This window comes from Drosophila arizonae, chromosome 4 (genome assembly GCF_054131065.1).
Source record: "Drosophila arizonae isolate 15081-1271.41 chromosome 4, UAZ_ARI_1.0, whole genome shotgun sequence".
Lineage (NCBI taxonomy): Eukaryota > Metazoa > Arthropoda > Insecta > Diptera > Drosophilidae > Drosophila > Drosophila arizonae.
In genome coordinates, this window is record NC_142924.1 from 8,151,127 (window position 1) to 8,170,721 (window position 19,595).

The following is a 19,595-nucleotide window of genomic DNA, read 5'->3' on the forward strand; positions in this document are numbered from 1 at the left end:
CTCTATAAATACTTAATGGAATGGCAGGGCCTGAAGTCTATATGATATATGTAGCTGTGTGCCATGCATAGCAATAAGAGAAAACTCAATTGATCTGTCAAGCACTGCAGAGATGTCTTCCAAATATATTTAAAGAATATGTTTCCATGCTGAAAAATATATCAAAGGACATGCAAATTTAATTAGAGCATCCTGTAGTAGCTGTAGATATTTGATAGGAATAGAGGCGTAAGGACTTCTAATTGTTATGAGTTCATGTTCTACAAAGTAAGAGATAATAAGCTAATATTTAATAATAATAAAAATATAATGATTAAACAATCTGACTATAAACTCTACACACATACTCTATATATTTTATTTTTTTAAATATAATTATATTTTTCTGAGTGAAACTTCTTTGTATTATTAAATTTTTAACTATTAAAATATCTTTTTAATATATATTTATTTTTATTGAAATATCATCATTATGATATTTTATATTATTATTATTTTATTTTTATATAAAACTAATTATTTAAAATATTTTCATTAAATTATTCTGAGATTAACTTTAACACATACCAGAAATATAAAAATCAATTGAATTAAAATTTCTGTTTTATTTTCATTTTATTTCAATTATTTTTATGCTTGACGAGATCTATATAGATAATATAAAATATAATATATAAAATATATTAGATAATTCATATTATATGAAAAACTATAATTTAAATTTAGCTCTACATAAAAGTGTAGACATTAAATTTTAGTCCAACTTCTGCCTCTTAGGCTCTTTTGGCTTGCTCAAAGCTTCTCCTAGCATCCACCTCAGTTCAGTTTGTTTTTCTCACTTACTACCTGTATCAGTATATTTATTTAGGTTTATATTTCTTTGCGTATTTCTTTTCAGTTTTTATTTCGTATGGCCTGTCCGCTGAGTCTCTGTGTGTGTGTGTGTGTGTCGAGAGGAGCTGCGTGTGTTTTGCTCGCTGGCGCGTTGACATTGCCATCAAAATGCTTTGACGTGGTTTTTGATTGACAGGAAACTCATAAATAATTCATGTCATTAAATCATGTTACATTTTTTCTCTTCTTTCAGCTTTCCAGCTTCATCTTCTGCAGCCGCAGCAGCAACATCTTCAGCTCCTCCAGCTGCGTGGCTGCGGCTAGCGGGCTGAGGGCAGCCGCGAGTCCATTGAAACGGGTTTTCCTGGAGCAAAGTGGTGGACGGCGCATTGCTGGACATTTAGCGAGGCTCTGGCCAAGCTCTATGCGCAAGAGCTAGCAATTAAATGTCAAGACTGTTTCCCTAGTCTTGGCCCTCTCTGCGCCCTCCACGCGCCCTTCCTCACGCATCTTCTTGATGTAACTGTAACTCAATTCAGTGGGCACTCGAATTTTTTAATATTTCTTGCTGAAAAACTTGAAGGAAATAAGTTTTCAATGAATATAATTATGCAAAGCAGCTGTTGCCTCCTTCCATGCGCCCCTGCCCCCTGCTCGCTCAGTGGGTGGGCTCGGACCTTGGAAGGCGCTAAAAAACGCATTAAAATTACCAGAAATGACGTAGATGACAAAAAAAACAAAAAACAGAAAAAAATTTAGAAAATGTTGATATGAAAGCAGCTTGGGCATATTTAAATAATTCCAGAGCCCAGTCCCCAGCACCCAGACCTCAGACTCCCTGTGACTCCCAAGCTTGCTGTCATAATATTTTCATATTATTTTTCGCTTGTTTTAATTTCTTGTAGCAAGATTTCATATATATTTTTTTGTTGCTTTTCCCGTCATTTTCCTTAGATTTGCTGTCAATTGTCCTTCAGCGCGTCTGAAGGCAAAAGTTTTTAATTTTTATCAAAGATTTTCGGCGCAGTTTTTAATGAAATTTCTGCTGCTGCTGTTGCTGGTCTGCCAAAAAGGATTCTCCTGCTTGCTGCGCGCATAATTTGCATAAATTTCTTTCATATTTTTTTTTTTTTTTTTTTTTTTTTTTTGTATATTTGTTCCGCTCGCCATTGGCAGCGGCAGCCATTTTTAATTTGTGAGTGTCCTTTAAGGAAACTTCTTCAGCAAGTTTTAATTAAAGTAATTTATGAGCTTGCTCTGATCGCTGCTGCTGCTGCTGCTGTTTACTTTAAGCTGGCAAATCATTTTAATTGCTTTGCGATTTCTCTTCTTTTCGGTGCCACGCCCACTCGACAGTGTCTGCCTTTGTTGTTTGTGCGGCGATAATAATTACACGTCACGCTGCCACGCAATCAAAACATTATTTGTGCAAAATCACGCAGCTGAACTGAAGCGGAAGTGATGAAGGACTCCAGGACCTATGTACAGGACTTATTGGCTGCACGCGTCCTCGCGTCGTCGACGAGGAACAAAAACCAAAAGCCAACAGCAAAACAAAAAAGTTTAAACAATTTTTGTTGCCTTCCCATAAGCCACACCCCAGTGTCTAGGCTGACGTTCAACTCTCAACTCTCAACTCCCAACTCTCGAATCTCGAATCTCAGTCTCTGCCCCTGGGGCCGGCACCTCACGCGTGTTAAATTCAACGCAGCGCGTGCGGTCACGTGGCCGATGGGCGGCCGGGCGGGTTGCCACGCCCACAGCCATGATAGTCGCAATCGCTGTGCTGAGATTTTTCATCAGTCACTCGCTGATTTCTCATCAAGCACCAATCAACAAATGGCAGCGGGGAAACAGAAATCGCAGCACAAAATCGACGAAAATTATGTAAATTGTTTTCCATTTTTGTGGTCGCCGAGCGAAAAAGGATAAACGAGTGCGAAAATTTGCCTAAATGCTTGACAGCCAGCTGTGCCAGGACTGGCAGGACTAGCAGGACATGCCAGCAGGCCAGCCAGCCAGTGCAGCAGCAGCGGCAACAACTCCAAACTGTTGCACGCAAAACAATGTGACAGAAACATATGTTGCCGCAATCAACAACAGCGAAAACCCCCAAAACCCTCGAGCCATGTGCAAATGTATGCGCAACCCTTTGACAGATTGACAACAGCTGAAATTCACAATTGACTGTCGATATTAGGGATTTACGAGAGAGATAGAGAGTGAGAGACTCAGAGTGAGTGGTACGATGGTATGGAACACTCCAATGAGTTAACTTAGACGAGAGGAATGGAGAATGGTAAGTAGGCACGGTGGCTTTTGCTTAAGCGAGAGGAAGAAAAATGGAATAGATGGAGTTTTGCCTATCTTTCAATAAAAAACCTGCAGTGGAATCAGAGTATGCAACAATAAATAAAAATAATTACTAAGATCTCTAAGATCTCTAAGATCCATAGATGAAAAAAAAAAAAAAAAAACAAATATAATATACGACAAAATTATAATAATTAATAAGAAATAATTTTAAGATCTATAGGTAGGTAAAATAAAACATATTAAAATACTACCAAAAATTATGGTAATAATAAATTCAAATTGTCAAATAAATGCTAGATATAGGTTTTTAGTTAAAATAGTTGTAACATATATATATATAAATTATTATTATTTATTTATTTATTTAGGCAATTCGAAGAGGCATGCCACAGCTTTATTATTTTTCTATTCAATTTTAATAAGCTTAATTTTATATAAAAAATCTCGCTCTTAAGCGGATGAATTTCGTTTCCCATACATATTTCATATATTAGCAAGCCCTTAGATTAATCGAGCTCTTATATAGCAACATAGTCTCAACTCTAACCATTTACATAAGATGTTACTCTGTTTGTTGGCTTGTGTAATGCGAGCGCTAGATCAATATTATGATATGGCTTCGCATTTGTTGTTTATTACTTCCTGCTCGTGCTCGACACACTATCCATTTCATATTTCGAGTTGACTTTGGCTCCTTTATTTTTTGTTCCCATCGGAAAGGACATCCCCTGCTAGTTATCCTGTCCACCCCCTGCCGGGCTAACCGACACACGTCCGCGGCAATAAAAGCGCAAACGTTTCAATTCCGTTGCGGCTGACAAATGCACAAGAATTGCCAACGATTCAGCCCCAAAACAGCAAAAATATTATAATGATAAAAAAAATAAAATAATACGCATAGAGTAGGGCAGGACATCTGAACTTTATCTGACGGCCGTCGAGTGTTTTGATTTGTAACGTTTCTCACTTCATTATTATGCAATAAATTCACATGGCAAACTCGCATAATGGCCACAGACTAGCGGCATATCTCATGTGGGCCTAGGGGCGAGTTATTAGGGGGTTGTTCACCCTGTTGTTTTTGCCAGCGGAAATAGAGCATCACACTGGACGCTCAGATTGTGCAAAATAATGATACTGAACATGACAAAGCGACGATTTTCTTTAATATAAATTACACAAGAGTTTCCCGGACTTTGCACTATACTAAATTATCTGTTCTTTGCCAAAAGCTTTATGCTTGGGGTTGAAAAATCAACTTTAAGAAGCTGCGTGTTGCCAACTACATGCGAAAAGCTTCTTCAAGCTTTTGTGAAGCACAAATGCGCATTACCAAAAAGCTTACAAAGCATGAGCTTTAAGTTTCAAGCAAATCAGAATTGGACTTCAGCTTTCATTCAAGCAGCGAAAAGCATGCCCCGTAGCGCTGAAAGCTTCTCAGAACACAAACCCCCACCCAACAACAGCAGCAGCAACAAAAAGTGCTCAATCACTCGAGAAACAAAAACCCACCCCTTGTGTTTGGCACAGACGTGAGAGACGATTTGATGTCTTGAGCATAAAAGCTCTCTGGCCATGCTTTGGCATGTGTGTTGGCATGTAAGCTGCGCTCCGCTCAGTTGTCGTTGCTCTCTCTCTCGCTCTCTCTCTCTCACTGTCGCCCTCACACTCTTGTTGTCGCTCTCGCTATTGCCACTGCCGATTGAGAAAAGCACAAAAAGTGCTGTGTGACACAAAGAGGAGTGTCAAGCAGCATAAATTTCAGCATACAAAATTCCACACACAAGCGACGCGTCGCAGTCCGAAAACTTTTTCGGCGAGTTTTCCGCAGAAAATCCATAAAAATGAAAGAACCGAGTGTAAATATACAATGAAAATTGATGCGCAAAAGTTCCTTTTAGTCTTAAAGCAAATTGTGTAAATAAAAGTAAGCGGTAAATGCAGCACGGCACAAGCAAAATATGCCGCTAAACAAATTGTTTGTGATTCCGGAATCGAAATTGAAAAACGCTGCTCGCTGGGGCCGAGTGATGGTTGTGCCCAAGTGGCGCTCCGTATAAATCAAACAAGTTTCTATGAAAACGCGCACACGTTAAAACGAATATGAAAACGAAACGTCGAAATGCTTGAATACAAAATGCCAAATGGGAAATGAAAATCATAAATAAAACATAAATTATGTTTTTGGCAGCAGCAACAAAAATAATAATCCATACAAAAAATATATGTATATATAGTAAATATATATGAACGCCGCGCAACAAACGAAAATACAGATATATTTTGATTTTTTTTTATAAATAGAAAAATCAATTTCGCACGCAGCGCGCACTCAAACACACACAAACACACGCACACACATAAAAACACACACGCACGCACACAGGAGCAAGAAGCAGCAGCAGCAGAAGCAGTAGAAGCAGCGGGAAGAGAGAGACAATGCTGGAGCTTGCTCTCGCTCTCGCTGCGGCTCTCTCGCGCTCACTCTCTCTTTGAACGAGTGTGTTGGCTTCGGCTACTTGGCGCCTCGCTGCCTGCCCCATTCGCCTGCCCAAGTGGGTGTGTGTATGAGCGGGTGTATGTGTGCGTGTGTGTGTGCTTGTGTGTGTCTATTATAAGTTTTACTGTGAGCGAGCAAGAGGCAGACGCTCTGCTATGGTCAGCTCGCTGCTGCTCCGCTATGTGAGAATAATTGAATATAATTCAAGTGTTTTTGTTGCATTATTTGTTGTGCTTATTATTGTTATTTGTTTAAATTAGCAACAACAACACAAGCAACAACAACGCTCGCGAGTGTTGAAAGCTGTAAAACGCGCGCGTCTTGGCAGAAGCTAAAATCCAAGCAGAAACATAAATCGAAACGGGAGTAGCAGCAACAACAGAAACAGCAGCAGCAACAGTGACGACAACAACAATTACGGTAGTGAGACAAATAGTATGGCAACCCTAGAGCCAAACCCTTTTATGGGTCCTGTGCCGCGGTGCCGTGTGCATGTTTACAAATTGACGCTGCAAATTGAATTTATCGCTCGCACAGAGCGAAACAAGTGGTTGGGGCCACACACACACACACACAAGCACAAACACAAGCTCACACACATACGCGCGCACGCACAGTCGGAGAAACAACAACAGTGGGTCGGCCGGGTGGTTCAGTGTGGCCAAGCAACGGTATTTGCAACGGTATCTGTCGCTAGGTACGGTCCAAGGCAAAAAGTTAATTTCCGCTACTTTTAAAAGTTTTTATGCGCTCAGTGTATGCGTGTTTGTGTGTGTGTGTGTGTGTGTGTATTTGTGTTTATGTGTGTTTGGTTTGATCTGGAAATGATGGGGTGGGTGGGCGTTTTACGCACGACGTCGACTGAGCAGGCAACAACTATGTCGTAGACATAGTCGACAAATGAGATTCTTGAACAAGTGGCCAATGTGGAATGTTCCATTCTCGCAAATGTGTTTTCATTTTGTTGTTATGATATTTTTGTACGATTGTTGTTGTTGTTGTTTGATGATGATGTTGATGTCGCATTAAAAAACGATCTCGACACGCACAGCAACAACAACAAGCAGAAATCAAATAAATTAAATTTACACACATAGTTAAATTAGTGAAAATTGAATAAAATCGAAAGAAAAAAAAAAGAAGAAACACAGCAGAGACGTGTGACAAAAACGTAAATAAAATAGAGGTATACAAAGAGAGCGGGAAAGAGCGAGAGAGGGCGAGCGAGCGAAAGAGAGAGACCTACAAAGAGCGCGCCAGCAAGCGAGCGAGGGCAGCAGATACAGGTCGTCAGCAGACTACACAGAACGTGTCGAGCAACAAATTAATGAATTAAACAAAACAAAATAAGTCCAAAACATACAAAAACAACAAATAAAAGAAGAAGAACAGCAACAAAGGCAACACAACAGCACAACGTCAGCGTCAACGTCAGCGACGCCGTCAGCAGCCGCAGCCGCAGCCGCAGTCGCAGCAGCACAGTCAGAAAATGGGCTGTGGGCAGAGCAAAATACATTTATATCCCAGGAAATCGAAGAGTAAAGCAAACGGCAAGAAAGGAGGACACGGTAAGCAGCAAATCAAAGGAGTTGCGCCTATGTATGTATATATGTATGTACGAATGACTGTATGTATGTGTGTGTGTGAGTGAGTGCGTTTGCATGTGTGCGATTGTGTCTATTTGCCTTGACGACACACACACACACACACACACAGTCACAGATGGGCACATATGACAAAAGCTTACACGCATGACGACATCAATTTGCCTTGCAGCTATGTATAGGTGCGTCTGTGTGCACGTGTGTGTGTGTGTGTGGGTGTGCGTGTAAGCCACCTGTTTTCACAATGAGGACATCATTGATTAATATGACAGCAGCAGGGCTTAGGCCCTGCAGTTGCCAACTAAAGACTAGGCTTATAAGCTGCACACACATGCAAGCCTTAAATATAAACACGTGTGTGCCTGTATGTACGTATGTATGTGTGTGTGCATGTGTATGTGCGCTTATAATAAAACACAGTAAAATAAAATTGTTGCCCTAGCCTACATTCAAAAGTTTTCGGCAAAGCCCTGAGAGCCTTTTGTCATCAGGTTGTTGTTGTTGCTGTTTTTACAGCCTTTCTCTCGCTTTTGCGTGTGTGTATGTGTGACTGTGTGTGAGTACGGATGTGTGTGCGTGTGTGTAATTAACTACTAAAAGGCAACTTGTTGTTGCAATGGGCGCACCAGTTGTGTGGGTGTGGTCCCCTTGGGGCCCTTGTCTCTATTTATGTATGTGCATGAATGTCGCTTTGTGTATGTATATACACACGGATGTATGTGTATGTGTGTGTGTGGGTGCTCGTGTGTTTGGGCTGCGCTCAAAACGGGTTAACAAAAGTGTAGCATACACAATGGCGCCTTTGTGCCATAAAAGACCCAAATTCTGATGGCCTTAGGTTCGTTCGTCAGGCTCTCGCCTTTTTCGACTATGGCTAGATTAATTATAAAGTTTTTCATTCATATCGTATTTTTGTGCTGCGGCTGATGAATTTGCATTAAAATGCATGGCTCGTCTTAATTAAATTGGCCAAAGGCAGCGCCAAGTACCTCGAAAAGGGATGACGAACCGAATCAGACTTTAAGAAGATGATCCAAGGATGAGTCCCTTGACAGGATATCAGCTCAAGCGAATGTTTCTTAACTTTTTAATTTTGGATTCGAAACCGTAGCTGTTTACGCCTCGATTCATGAGCATTACTGATATCTCGAATACTTGAACTGCCTTCAGCTGTTGTCCTACTTTTCTATGACTTCGCCAAATGTCCTTCAGGCACTCGCTGTGAACATTTTATTGCTTTAGTTTTCCACTTAATGAATACTTACATATGTTGTCTCCGTTCATTTTCTTTGCTTAGCCGACTCGGATGCTGAGACGGATGAGGATGAAGGTCACATTGAGGATGCTGAGAAGGCGCAACAACGCGAGCGCGAGAAGCATGACGAGACCGAGGAACAAAGCAATAAGGACATACAGGACACCGAGGAGGACGTGGCCGTCTCGCTGCTGCGTGCCAAAAACCTGTCGCTGCTCCAAAGCCAGTAAGTAGCAACTATCCAGAGTGCCATGTGCCACTCCCCCCAACCCCCCAAAATCCATCTCAACTAAAACTGCCTGCACCTTGCAGAGAAATATCATCAAGCCAACAGAACTTCTTTCGCATGCTGGACAAGAAGATCGACGAGGTGAGCCCAGGACCCAATCACTAAGCCAAGACTCGACTAAAGCAGTTCTCTTTGCAGGGGCCCGACTATGACTCGGCCAGCGAGACGGAAATTGCCTTGGAGGAGGCACGACTGAATGCGCTGGTACAGCATTGGGAGTCCGCTAGCCTCTCCGCATCCATATGCTCCTCCGCCAGCCGCTCGCTGCAGACGACGCCGATACGTCAGGTGGCCCAAGTGCCGCTCAAGGCGAGAGGCGGTACGAGAGAACCCGCTGGCCATCTACTGCAGCCCTCCTCGGCGTGCAACACGCTGCCTACTACTGAGTATCTACCTCAGCACGTCATGGCGGGGCGACAGCAACAGCAGCAGCAGCAGCAACAGCAGCAACTACAACAACAACAACAGCAGCAACAACAGCAGCAGCAGCAGCAACATCAAGCGGCAGCGATCTATCAGCAGCAGCAGCAGCAGCTAATCCTCTCGCAGCAGTTGCTGCCACAACTCGATGCCAATCTCGTCAATACGTCCAATGCCAATGCAGCGGCCGCCGCGCAGCTCAATCAGCTGCAACAGCAGCAGCAACAGCAGCTGGTGCTCTACCAGCAACATCAGCAACAACAGCAACAGCAGCAACAACAACAGCAACAGCAACAGCTCGCTACGTATGGTGGGCATATGTTGACGCTTCCTGCCGGCGCCAAGCCTCAAACTGTCAGTCCCAAGCGACTGCTCTATGGCGCCATACCCCCGCCGCCCGTTTGCGCAGCTCCTGTTCAGTATATTGCCGCCAGCTCGCCGCTGATGCAGACGGGCGTGACGGGCTTCCTAAATGGCGCCGGCGCCACAGCCGGTCGCGCACCCCTGCAGCTATCCTACTACGGAGTACCGAGCACTGCCTCCCAAAATGTCGCCCAGCAAGCGGCTCCAGTTCCCATCGCCTCCGAATCTTACGAACCACAAACCGCTCCACACAGCCAAAGCCAGCAGCAGCAGCAGCAGCAGCAACACTTACAGCAGCAACAGTTGCAACAACAGCAGCAGCAACAGTTGCAGCCACAAACGTCGCAGCTGCAACAGCCGCCAAATGCAGCCGGCGCCTACTACGGCGAGGTCATGCACACTGTGCAGGTGAGTGGGCGTGGCCATGACTGGGCGGTTTGAAGATCACAGAGATCAGTGGGTATTACATTGGGTTGGGTTAGTGAGGCGTCTCGAAAACAAAGACTATTCAGTTATCCATATGAACTCCACTTGAGACTCCATTAAATATTATTAACAAATTTCTATCGTCTGCAGCCCGCGCCACCCACGGAATACAAATTTCCCCCGGCAATCAGCGTGCAGAGATTGGCGCCGCAGGTGCAGCGGCAGCTGCGCGAGACGCAGGAACTCATAAAAGACTCGTGCCCGCAGCTGTATGCGGCGGGCTATGGGAGCCCAGGACCACCGATACGCAATCCCAACAGGAATCCAACTAGAACTAGACCCACCCTGGAGACGCAGTTCTCGCAGGAACTCTCGTGATATCTATATATGTAAACAGCAAAGCAAGCAGAATCCCCTAGCAAACCACTAAAACAAAATGCAAAAACAAAAACCAACACAGAATTAGTCAACTGCGCCAAAGAACAAAATTAAGCAAAATTAACAAACACAAAATTTAATTATACAAAAAAAAAAAAAAAAAAAGAAAAGAAAATGCAAAAAAAAAAAAAAAAAACGAAAAAAATCGATAAAATTGTAAAACTGCACTCAATGTTTCAGTACTCCTCGCCCTCCTCCCCCCAATTGGGTAGTCAAGAGCCCAGAAAACGACAAATTAGAACAGCAACTAATACTACTGAAAATTATGCGAATCAGGAATATATTGCATTATAACTATAACTATATATATATACATAGTTATGCAGACACACGCCCCCAAGTAATCAGCCGGCAGCCAAAGAGCGGGGGATAGAATGCCAGACAAATAGTTTAAGGATCGAGTATATAACACTTTACTATACAATGTACGCCAAGCAAGCCCAGACGTTAGCAAGTTACAAAAGCAACAAAGCAACAAAAACACAAAGAAAACAAACACAACACAACACAACAAAAATGACTTCTACATTCTCACAATTTTGTTAGTCATAATCATATTCATCGTGTAATTTTTAAAAATCAATTCTGTAAAATGTGTGAGGTAAACAAATTGTCAAGAAACCCAAAGAGAAAATTAAGCTGGATCGGATAGATGCAAAAATGATAGCCACTGATAAGAGATCATTTCAATTAATGATGATGATGATGATGAATGATGATGATGACGGTGATGCTGTCTAGTAATATTTGTATACTTTAGTTCTATTTATTATTATGATAATTTTGGATGTATAATAGTTTTTTCTTATATAAAAAAAAAATATATATATATATATATTTAAAAATGAAAATAAATGCAAATCAATTAAGTTAAGCGAAAGCCATCGATGAGTCACCAAGCGGAGGAACCGTAAGTAAAGACCAATTATTGCTGATGTTGAATTAACTCCTTTATTCATAAGTTGTAAATCAATTCATAAGTTTACATTAAATGGAATTATACATTTTAGTTATTTTTATTTATTCTTTTGTTGTTCTTGTTGCTATTGTTTTGTGAAAGTTGTTGTGAAGTTTCAGCTAAGCAATTAGACTAGTCACATAATATGGTTTAAGACGATGTAACACGCATTTGATTCTAAGAAATTATATCATATTTGTTTGTCTCTGTTTCAGTGTCGCTTGGAGCATTGCAAATTACAATTTTGCATTATTATTAATATAGATTATTGAATAGGATTGATTATTCGAGAATAGTCACAGAAATCAAATACGCTGGGGCCAATTATAATCTAAATCAGTTGGCAACCGAATTGCCCAAATGTCTGACTAAAACAAATGCTTATAACTAAATGATTTGTGGTGTTTGTATGTGCTTATGTTAGAGTGTGTTGGTGTGTTCGTGTGTATTTATGTATGTGCGATTACAGGTGAACGAAAAGTGAATTTATCAAATTGCAAGCGTATTTGATTCCAGTTTAAACCATATTATATTACTAATATGTGTGGGCGGAGGAGATCTACTTGAGTCTGGGATCTTAGATGATGCCTAAGACTTTAATATACTCGAAGTTGCATACGCTGATGTGCACGTTTTCTTTTGTCTGCACGTGATAGTGTGAGTGTATGTGTGTATGTGAGTTGTGTGTATTTATATTTTAGTGATGGAAAGGAAATTATATTCGAGCAGAAATTAACCTAGACCCTTAGGGGATCTAGTCCTTTAGGCTCGTACAATTTGGCGTTACTGTTAAGTTTAGTTTTGTACGGGTAATGGTGGTGGTGGCATCACGTACGGCATTGCGTATGGGGCTCGATAGGCGCTAGCCGCTATGCTGGGTGCACCTCCGTTCAGCGACACTGTCGCCATGCTACTGGACATGCTCGTATACTGTCCGTATGCCTGTGGCGGCATGGCGGCTGCTCCTCCCACCGGCAACTGCTGCGGTTGCGGCTGTTGTGGCTGCTGTTGCGGCTGTGGCTGCGGCTGCTGCTGCTGTTGTTGCTGTTGCTGCTGCTGTTGTTGTTGGTGTGTAATGGGTGGTGGTGGCATATTGAAATTCAAGGCGAAGCGAGAGCGCTTCTGTTCGACGCCATAGCCATAGCCAGCAGCGGCTGCTGCGGCTGCCTGAGCAGCGGCCAGATGTTGTGGCTGCTGATGCTGCTGCCCGCCCGAAGCTTGGGTCTTCGGCTCAAAGCAAGCGGCATTCGGATTGAAACGTGAGAACTGCACTCCATTGGGTTGCTGTGATGGTGTCTGCTGCTGCTGTTGTTGTTGCTGCTGCTGCTGCTGCTGTTGCTGTTGCTGATAGCCAATGGCTGGCGGACGATAGCCACCAGAAGAAGGCGGCGAATTACGCGATACCTTTTGGTCATAGCGCGGCGGACCAGCCGGGTTGTAGCCATTGTTGCCATTGCCATTTCTATTCATGTTGTTGTTGTTATTGATGTTCTGGTTGTTGCGATAGTTGTTGGAGTTGCCCATTTGCGAATTGCGCCCCTGATAGCCACCAGTGTTGCCGCGATAGTTGCTGCCACCACGTTTCTGATAGCCAGCATTGGAAGCCATGTTCATCAGCTTGGGATTAATGGTCTATATAGGAGAAAATAACAGGAGACACATTTATAAAGAGGATATAAGAGCTGAAATGTTTGGTGTTCAATCAATTACCTGATTGGCCTCGCGCAGCACTTGAATCAAATCATTGGCCTTGTTGGCATTGGAGTGCGTAAACAAGGTGTACGCAGTGCCCGTATTATTGGAACGACCGGTACGCCCGATGCGGTGCACATAATCCTCCGAGTTGGAAGGATAATCATAATTGATCACAAACTTGACATCGTCAACGTCTGTTTTGCGTTTCGATTTGAAAATTGAAAAAGTTATGAATGTTAAACATGTTTTACAAATTATACGTTTCTCTTTGATATTCTCAATACATACTCAAGAACTATAAACAAAAACAGAAACTTATGTGTGTGTTTTATTCATTTTGTGTGTGTGCTTTTTTTTTTTTTTAATGAAATATTTTTTGTTTGTTGCTAAAATTAATATAAGCACTTTAATTTATAACTTGTTTTGCAAACACATTCGATTTGCTCTACATATTTTATGGTTTTGATTTGAACAAAAATTTCGCCATCAATACTATTTAGCGTATATTAACAACTATACATCTTTGGCAAACAGATATATGTTTTTTCTATACTGCAGAAATGGTGGACCTCGACCTTTGTGTTCTCGTTTTTTTTTTTTTTTTTTTTTTTTCATTTTGAAATACACAAATCTTTATTTTAATATATATTATATTTTTTTTAAGCTTAATGCATACAAGAGACGGCTTGATTAAACTTAAGATGTAGGTTTTATAATAAGAATGTGATGAGTGGGTGCTAGGAGCCAGTTAGTTCTTATGAGTCTACCGGGGAATGGGGGAGAGGTTGAAGGAGGGGGTGTGACTATTATTAACGGTAGGTTGCTAGGACGAAAGAGGGACGTGTTAGTGACTGACTGACTGACTGGGTGAATGAGTGAGAGAGGAGGAAGCGAACGAGTTGGTTCATAATTAGCCTAGTACTTACCCCGTGTGCGATCTATGATTAGATATTAGATAGGGCTTACGTAATAAATGTTGTTACGGCACTGTTGTTGTTGTTTCGGTTGTAGCTGTTGTAGATGTAGCCTGGGCGCGGAGCTAAAGTGATGAGAGTTCCGCGTTGCTAAAAACTTAAGAATTCAACCCTCAACTTGTATATAAAGCTTAACTTTTTTATCTGTTTTGTGTATACAACTTTTAACATTTAACTTTTCTCTTGTTATGGTTTTTCTTTTTCTTTTTTTTTTACTTTTGCCATATAAAAATCGAAGTCCATTTCAAAAAGTGCTGATGATATTTTTGTTCACACACAAATTTAGGTTTTATACATATAGGAGCGACGTAATATACAATATACATAATACTTTTATAATAATTACAAATAAACTACGAAAATAAGCATCAGTCAAAAATTTCTTGGCCGCAAAATATATCGCTAACTCAATTTTTTTTTTTTAATTCCGAATTCAAACAAATAAAAAATAAAAATATTGTTAAAAAAATATTAGTTTACAACTCTTTGAAGAACTGGCCATTCTATTCAAGAGCGTAATTTAAAAAAAAATTGTCAGCGATCCTTAAATGTATGTATACCGTTGTAGAGTAGTTGTCTAACAATTCGTGAAGGATATTTTAGAGAATATGACTTATCAGTATCAACAGTCAAGTCATGTATATCAGTTCTTTCAGCTCTAGCCTGCTATCAATCGGAAAAACTGCGCTAGATTTCCTCTACAAAGGCATTTCATATTCGGCTAACCGAAGAACCCGATTTCTTAATTTTCTTATTTTAGATTTAATCAATTTACTCGTATTTTGCTAAGCCATTGAGTCCTTGACTGACAACATATTGCATATGGTATGTTAGGTTACTCAAGTGTAATATGACGAAGCACAACTAAAGACTAGATAGAAAAACGTAGAGCAACAAACTAAAAACACAATAAAGTACATATATGTGGAATAAACTTCATATAACCAGCAAAATGCAGGGAGAACACATTCCCTCATTATTATTTCGACCACACCATTTTAAAGATATTTTTTTAAGTTTTTCTTTTTCTTTTTGGGAACGGCAAAAAAAAGTTTAAAGCGAACGAATAAATGTAAATAAAAAGAGAAAATTAAAATATCTTTCAATGCTTCGCCGGTCGGAAGCAAACGAGAGGAAAGTTGGATTGGAGAGAAGACTTAGACATGCAATGCACAAATTAACCTGTAAATGCACAAAGGTCAACTTGTCCCACTCGAACGGTGAGAGAGAAGCGGAGAATAAGAGAATGTGAAAGAAAAGTGAAAGCCAAGGAATGAGAGAGAAAGAGTAATAGGCTGGTCGGTGTTGGCCGATTCATCGCTGACTGTCGCTGCCAGACGACGACGACGACGAATCAAATAATGAAACAAAACCATTTTGGCATTTGGCATTTTGGTCATGTTGTTGATCCACAGCAACACTTGCTCGGTTATTGGTTATGGAGCGCATCAAAAAAGACAACAGCACAGCTTGGCATTAGCCAGCTGCTGGCGCAAAAGCTACGAAACACTCACCCAATCCGCGTGCGGCCACATCGGTGGCCACCAGTATGGAGTGGCGTCCATTGCGGAAACTCGATAGCACAAAGTCGCGTTCCTGCTGCGACTTGTCGCCATGAATGGCACACGCACGCCAGCCCTGGCGTGATATATTGCGTGTTATCTCATCCACACGCTTCTTGGTCTCCACAAATATGATGGTCTTGGTCTCATTCTCACCAGAGATTTGGGTTAGCAACTGTATGAGCTTAACGATCTTTTCCGACTCATCACAGACATCGACAATCTGGAGTATGTTATGATTGGCGCTCAACGACAGAGAGCCAATGTTGACCTGAATGTAGTTGTTGAGAAATTCTTCGGCCAGCTGGCGAACCTCCTTGGGCCAGGTGGCGGACCACATGAGCACCTGACGATCTGGGCGTATCTGCTGCATAATTTTACGGATTTGCGGCTCAAAGCCCATGTCCAGCATGCGATCGGCCTCGTCCAACACCAGATAGGTGCAGCGCTTAAGCGAGGTGGTTCCGCGCTCCAAGAAATCAATCAAGCGTCCAGGAGTCGCAATGACAATCTCGACGCCACGCTCCAAATCGCGAGCTTGCTGGCCCTTGGGGGCACCGCCGAAAATGCAGGTGTTGCGCACCTGAGTGTTCGACCCAAACTCACTAGCTACCTGCTGGATTTGCTGGGCCAGCTCGCGTGTGGGTGCGAGTACCAAAGCAATGGGTCCATCGCCACGTTCCAAGCGCGGCTGATTGTTAATGTGGACCACAGCGGGCAAGACATAGGCCAATGTCTTGCCCGAACCGGTTTGGGCCACGGCCACCAGATCACGGCCACTTAATGCGATGGGCATACCCTGAGCTTGAATAGCTGTGGGCTTGGTAAAGCCCTGCTTGCGTATCTCATTCATTACATAGTCAGGGAAACCGCCCTCCTCAAATTCAATGCTAGGAGTGGGCACCTCATTGCCTTTAATAGTTATCTCGTTGCTGCTCAAGAAGGTTTCTGTCTCCCCTTGAGTGCGAGCCAACACAGATTCACAAGGCTTGTAGAAGTTCTTGCGGAATGGTGTAAGCGACACCTCTGCCCAAATAATTGATGGCAGATGGGCGCCATGAGTGGACGTGCGGTTGCTGTTCTGTCCACCATTAAAACCTCCTCCATCGCGAGCTCCTGGGCCGCCCATATTCATGCGACCTCCATTGAATCCACCAGTACCAGCGCCACCGCCGGGTCCACCACGAATGTAGGGAGCCGAGCGATTACGCTGGAACATTCCAGCACCGCCGCCAGCGCCCATACGATTGTTGGGCATACCACCGGCGGGTGCACTTCCCATATAACCATTTACCTGTCCGTTATACCTGGAACGAGCGTTGTGCGCCATTAATTATAATTTTGAGCATCAAAAGTAGTTCCAAACTTTTTTTTCTACTTTTCGATGTGATTTTCACTAGCTACTCTCTCGGCCATTTTGAATTATCGATTTTTAGCAAATCTACGAAAAAAAATTTCCCCCTCTGCAGCAGTCTCATTGCCACATGTGTGGTTTTTTACGAAAAACAACGTAAATATGATGTACCCCAATGCAAATTATTGTTACTTACATGTTCATTTTTATCAGCACTTAAATTGCACAATTATTTGCCAAATATTTTATCTTTTTTCACTTTTTTTTGCAATTTTCACTTCACCTTACAATTTTCCAGGTTTTGCACCTACGTCAGTATTAGAGATGAAAGAAACTGCTGGCTTACTTATGCTCGATATTGGACTTATTCGATATTTATAAATCAAAGCAACTCTGTTTTACACAAATAGAAAAAGCACTAAAGTAGAGTGACACCATTAAATGTATACTGAAATGAAATGAAATGTTATGACTGCTGCATTTTTATTAGAGGTTGCAATTTTTAATGACTACTTTTTAAAAATAAACGGATTTTTTGCCTTTGTCAAACACTGTTTATTTTCACTTTAACAGATAATTAATCGCAAATATGCTTAATGTCACTCCACCATTATTTAAAATTGATTTCAGCCTTTATTAAAAATGCGCACCAGCTATAAAAAGAATCGTCCATTTGATTTCAAGCTCATCGATCATGTCGAGCCTAATACCGTGTTGTATAAACGCCAGACCGGACTTTCGAACTATGATGTTATGAAAGTTAAGACGGAGATCTGGTCGAAAATAGCTGAGATAATGGATTGTGATGGTAAATTGGACTATTTCTTAGTGAACTATCAATAATTGTGGATTTCTTTTCAGTGGATTTCTGCCTAATGCGCTGGAATAATTTACATTATCAGTATCGCAAGGAATCAAGGCGACCTGGCGGTTCAACCTGGCCCTATTTTAAGCGATTACAATTCTTAACAGATGCGCGATCGCGACCTAAGGCCAAGGCGAAAGTCGAGAGGCAACCAAATGTAGAGCAGAAAGAATCCTTTGTGGATCAGAATACGTGGCAGTCGTATGAAGATTGCGTTGTGATGCATGTTACCGATATGGAACAGCATGATGACAATACCTTGATAATTGAGGAAATTATTGAGCCAAGCGATCCAATGCTACAAGAAGAAATCATTTTCGAGGAAGCCGATGAGGTTGTGGAGCAGCATCTGCAGCCAAGCATAGAACCCACTGCTAAAGAAAGGACACCTCTTGCTGTGGACGCACCGCCATCGTCATCCACAAGCGATTATCTGCAAATGAGCCGGATTCTGGGGCAACTTAAGGGCGTACAGAAAGTGCGAGCGGAACGTCGGATTTTGGCTTTCCTGCTCAAGTGTCAGCTTCGAGCTCTAGTAGACGAGCCCATCAACGATTTGGTTATTTAAATATAAGGCTTAGCATTGTAAATAGACCTTTAATAAACAAACTAAAAGAAAAAATAAAACATTTTCTATGCATCAACCTTGCACTTGTCCAAATCATGCCACGCCACGTTTGGCTTTGTTATGAACTGATCGCGACTTAAACTATCCAACATAAGTGCCTGTATCCTCACGTATTTCACCAGACGCTCAATTTGAGTGTAATCGTCACAATCCATTTCGAAGAAGCGACGCCATAGAGCAGACGCCAGCACTCGATCATCGGACATGATGCCCTCGTCGTAGGCGATCAGTGCCGCCTGAAATTGTTCCGAGAGAGTCTCTATTTGCCTCCTCGTTTGAGAGGGATTATTCGCCTGCAGAGCAAATAAAATAGATTAATCAACGACCTTAGTGGAGTTTTAGCACTTACCCCAAGTTTCTTGGCGCGTGTATTTACATCTCCCCACATTGCCTCCACGATGCAGTTTCTCAGGAAGCGTCCATCTTCGCCAGTTTCTGATCCTTCGGCCATGGAGCGCATCATTAGCAGCCAGACATGCAGCTCAGTGACCAGGAACCAGGAGTTGAACGTGTTTGGCAAATTAAAATCGCGAAAGAAGGCAACATAGTTGATCTTGTCCGCCACACTCTCATACAGCAGATGACTCGTGACCTTGAGGCGCTGCAATGAATTTTGTTTTTAGATCTATCTATTATGTATTCTTTATTTATAGTACTCACGGCTTTTGTATTGGGCGTAAAGCCCACTTTGTTCAGAACACGTTTCAATATGCTACCATCTTCCGCAGTTTGTTTTGTTGTTTTCCCAGGACTGTCCACAACACCAGTGGAGCAGAGTCGGCATTGGTGGGTGAATCTTACTGCCGCAGTTGCTGCCACACGATGCGTATATGTTTGTTGCGCTACCTGTGGGATAAAAACAACCGCCAGTGTCGTTTATATAAGAGTGGTGCAGGTGCAGTTGCAGAAGCCACTGCTAAGAGTCAAACTTTGTGATTTCATTTGTTTACATACCAGTCCTGATGTAGTTAAGACACTCCCAAGCCTCGCAGCTGCGCGTGTGCACAACATGCTTTAATTAAACTGAATTTTAATTGTTTAAACCGAAACGCAATGTTCTAATAACATGTAGTGCTGCCAACTTGACCAAAACCAATTCCGGCACGACAACCAA

At 42.0% G+C, this 19,595-nt stretch overlaps 4 protein-coding genes and 1 long non-coding RNA gene across 16 annotated transcripts; 2 read left to right on the top strand and 3 right to left on the bottom strand.

Annotated features, from left to right (window-relative positions):
• Window positions 1–585: 585 nt before the first annotated feature.
• Window positions 586–3,304, bottom strand: LOC108613563 (uncharacterized). The gene is made up of 2 exons (XR_001915843.2): window positions 1,545–3,304; window positions 586–1,410 (listed from the first exon to the last, which is right to left on the bottom strand). It is a non-coding gene; the product is annotated as an uncharacterized LOC108613563 (long non-coding RNA).
• Window positions 3,305–4,828: 1,524 nt separating this feature from the next.
• On the top strand, window positions 4,829–11,733 carry tow (target of wingless repressor). Of its 12 annotated transcripts, none has more exons than XM_089468607.1 (7): window positions 4,832–5,084; window positions 5,911–6,070; window positions 6,748–7,218; window positions 8,552–8,735; window positions 8,822–8,879; window positions 8,937–9,989; window positions 10,158–11,733. In XM_089468607.1, exons 3-7 carry the CDS (start codon window positions 7,140–7,142, stop codon window positions 10,383–10,385), a joined length of 1,602 nt encoding a protein of 533 aa, XP_089324733.1. In that variant the 5' UTR covers window positions 4,832–5,084; window positions 5,911–6,070; window positions 6,748–7,139; the 3' UTR covers window positions 10,386–11,733. The 12 variants fall into 12 exon arrangements, with proteins under 12 accessions (XP_017862572.1, XP_089324733.1, XP_089324731.1 ...); XM_089468605.1 differs by having other exon boundaries at window positions 4,832–5,077; XM_089468612.1 differs by having other exon boundaries at window positions 4,832–5,009.
• On the bottom strand, window positions 11,371–17,342 carry LOC108613549 (uncharacterized). Its single transcript, XM_018007080.2, has 4 exons — window positions 17,185–17,342; window positions 15,587–16,941; window positions 13,114–13,292; window positions 11,371–13,035 (listed from the first exon to the last, which is right to left on the bottom strand). The coding sequence occupies exons 1-4, from the start codon at window positions 17,190–17,192 to the stop codon at window positions 12,199–12,201; spliced, it is 2,379 nt and encodes a 792-aa protein (XP_017862569.1). The 5' UTR covers window positions 17,193–17,342; the 3' UTR covers window positions 11,371–12,198.
• Window positions 17,343–18,497, top strand: LOC108613562 (uncharacterized). Its single transcript, XM_018007097.2, has 3 exons — window positions 17,343–17,480; window positions 17,619–17,796; window positions 17,850–18,497. Exons 1-3 carry the CDS (start codon window positions 17,457–17,459, stop codon window positions 18,419–18,421), a joined length of 774 nt encoding a protein of 257 aa, XP_017862586.2. The 5' UTR covers window positions 17,343–17,456; the 3' UTR covers window positions 18,422–18,497.
• Window positions 18,431–19,593, bottom strand: Uqcc1 (Ubiquinol-cytochrome c reductase complex assembly factor 1). The gene is made up of 4 exons (XM_018007093.2): window positions 19,436–19,593; window positions 19,142–19,327; window positions 18,831–19,082; window positions 18,431–18,774 (listed from the first exon to the last, which is right to left on the bottom strand). The coding sequence occupies exons 1-4, from the start codon at window positions 19,490–19,492 to the stop codon at window positions 18,487–18,489; spliced, it is 783 nt and encodes a 260-aa protein (XP_017862582.1). The 5' UTR covers window positions 19,493–19,593; the 3' UTR covers window positions 18,431–18,486.
• Window positions 19,594–19,595: the final 2 nt, after the last annotated feature.

Coding starts and splice junctions, on each gene's coding strand:
- tow (XM_089468607.1), top strand. CDS start 7,140: ATGGGCTGTGGGCAGAGCAAAATACATTTATATCCCAGGAAATCGAAG. Junction 8,736..8,821: donor CTGTCGCTGCTCCAAAGCCA/GTAAGTAGCAAC, acceptor TGCACCTTGCAG/AGAAATATCATCAAGCCAAC. Junction 8,880..8,936: donor TGGACAAGAAGATCGACGAG/GTGAGCCCAGGA, acceptor TTCTCTTTGCAG/GGGCCCGACTATGACTCGGC.
- LOC108613549 (XM_018007080.2), bottom strand. Junction 13,293..15,586: donor TGTGGCCGCACGCGGATTGG/GTGAGTGTTTCG, acceptor AACGCAAAACAG/ACGTTGACGATGTCAAGTTT. Junction 13,036..13,113: donor TGCTGCGCGAGGCCAATCAG/GTAATTGATTGA, acceptor TCTCCTATATAG/ACCATTAATCCCAAGCTGAT.
- LOC108613562 (XM_018007097.2), top strand. CDS start 17,457: ATGACTGCTGCATTTTTATTAGAG. Junction 17,481..17,618: donor CTGCTGCATTTTTATTAGAG/GTTGCAATTTTT, acceptor AATTGATTTCAG/CCTTTATTAAAAATGCGCAC. Junction 17,797..17,849: donor TGAGATAATGGATTGTGATG/GTAAATTGGACT, acceptor ATTTCTTTTCAG/TGGATTTCTGCCTAATGCGC.
- Uqcc1 (XM_018007093.2), bottom strand. CDS start 19,492: ATGTTGTGCACACGCGCAGCTGCGAGGCTTGGGAGTGTCTTAACTACA. Junction 19,328..19,435: donor TCTTAACTACATCAGGACTG/GTATGTAAACAA, acceptor TTTATCCCACAG/GTAGCGCAACAAACATATAC. Junction 19,083..19,141: donor TTACGCCCAATACAAAAGCC/GTGAGTACTATA, acceptor AATTCATTGCAG/CGCCTCAAGGTCACGAGTCA.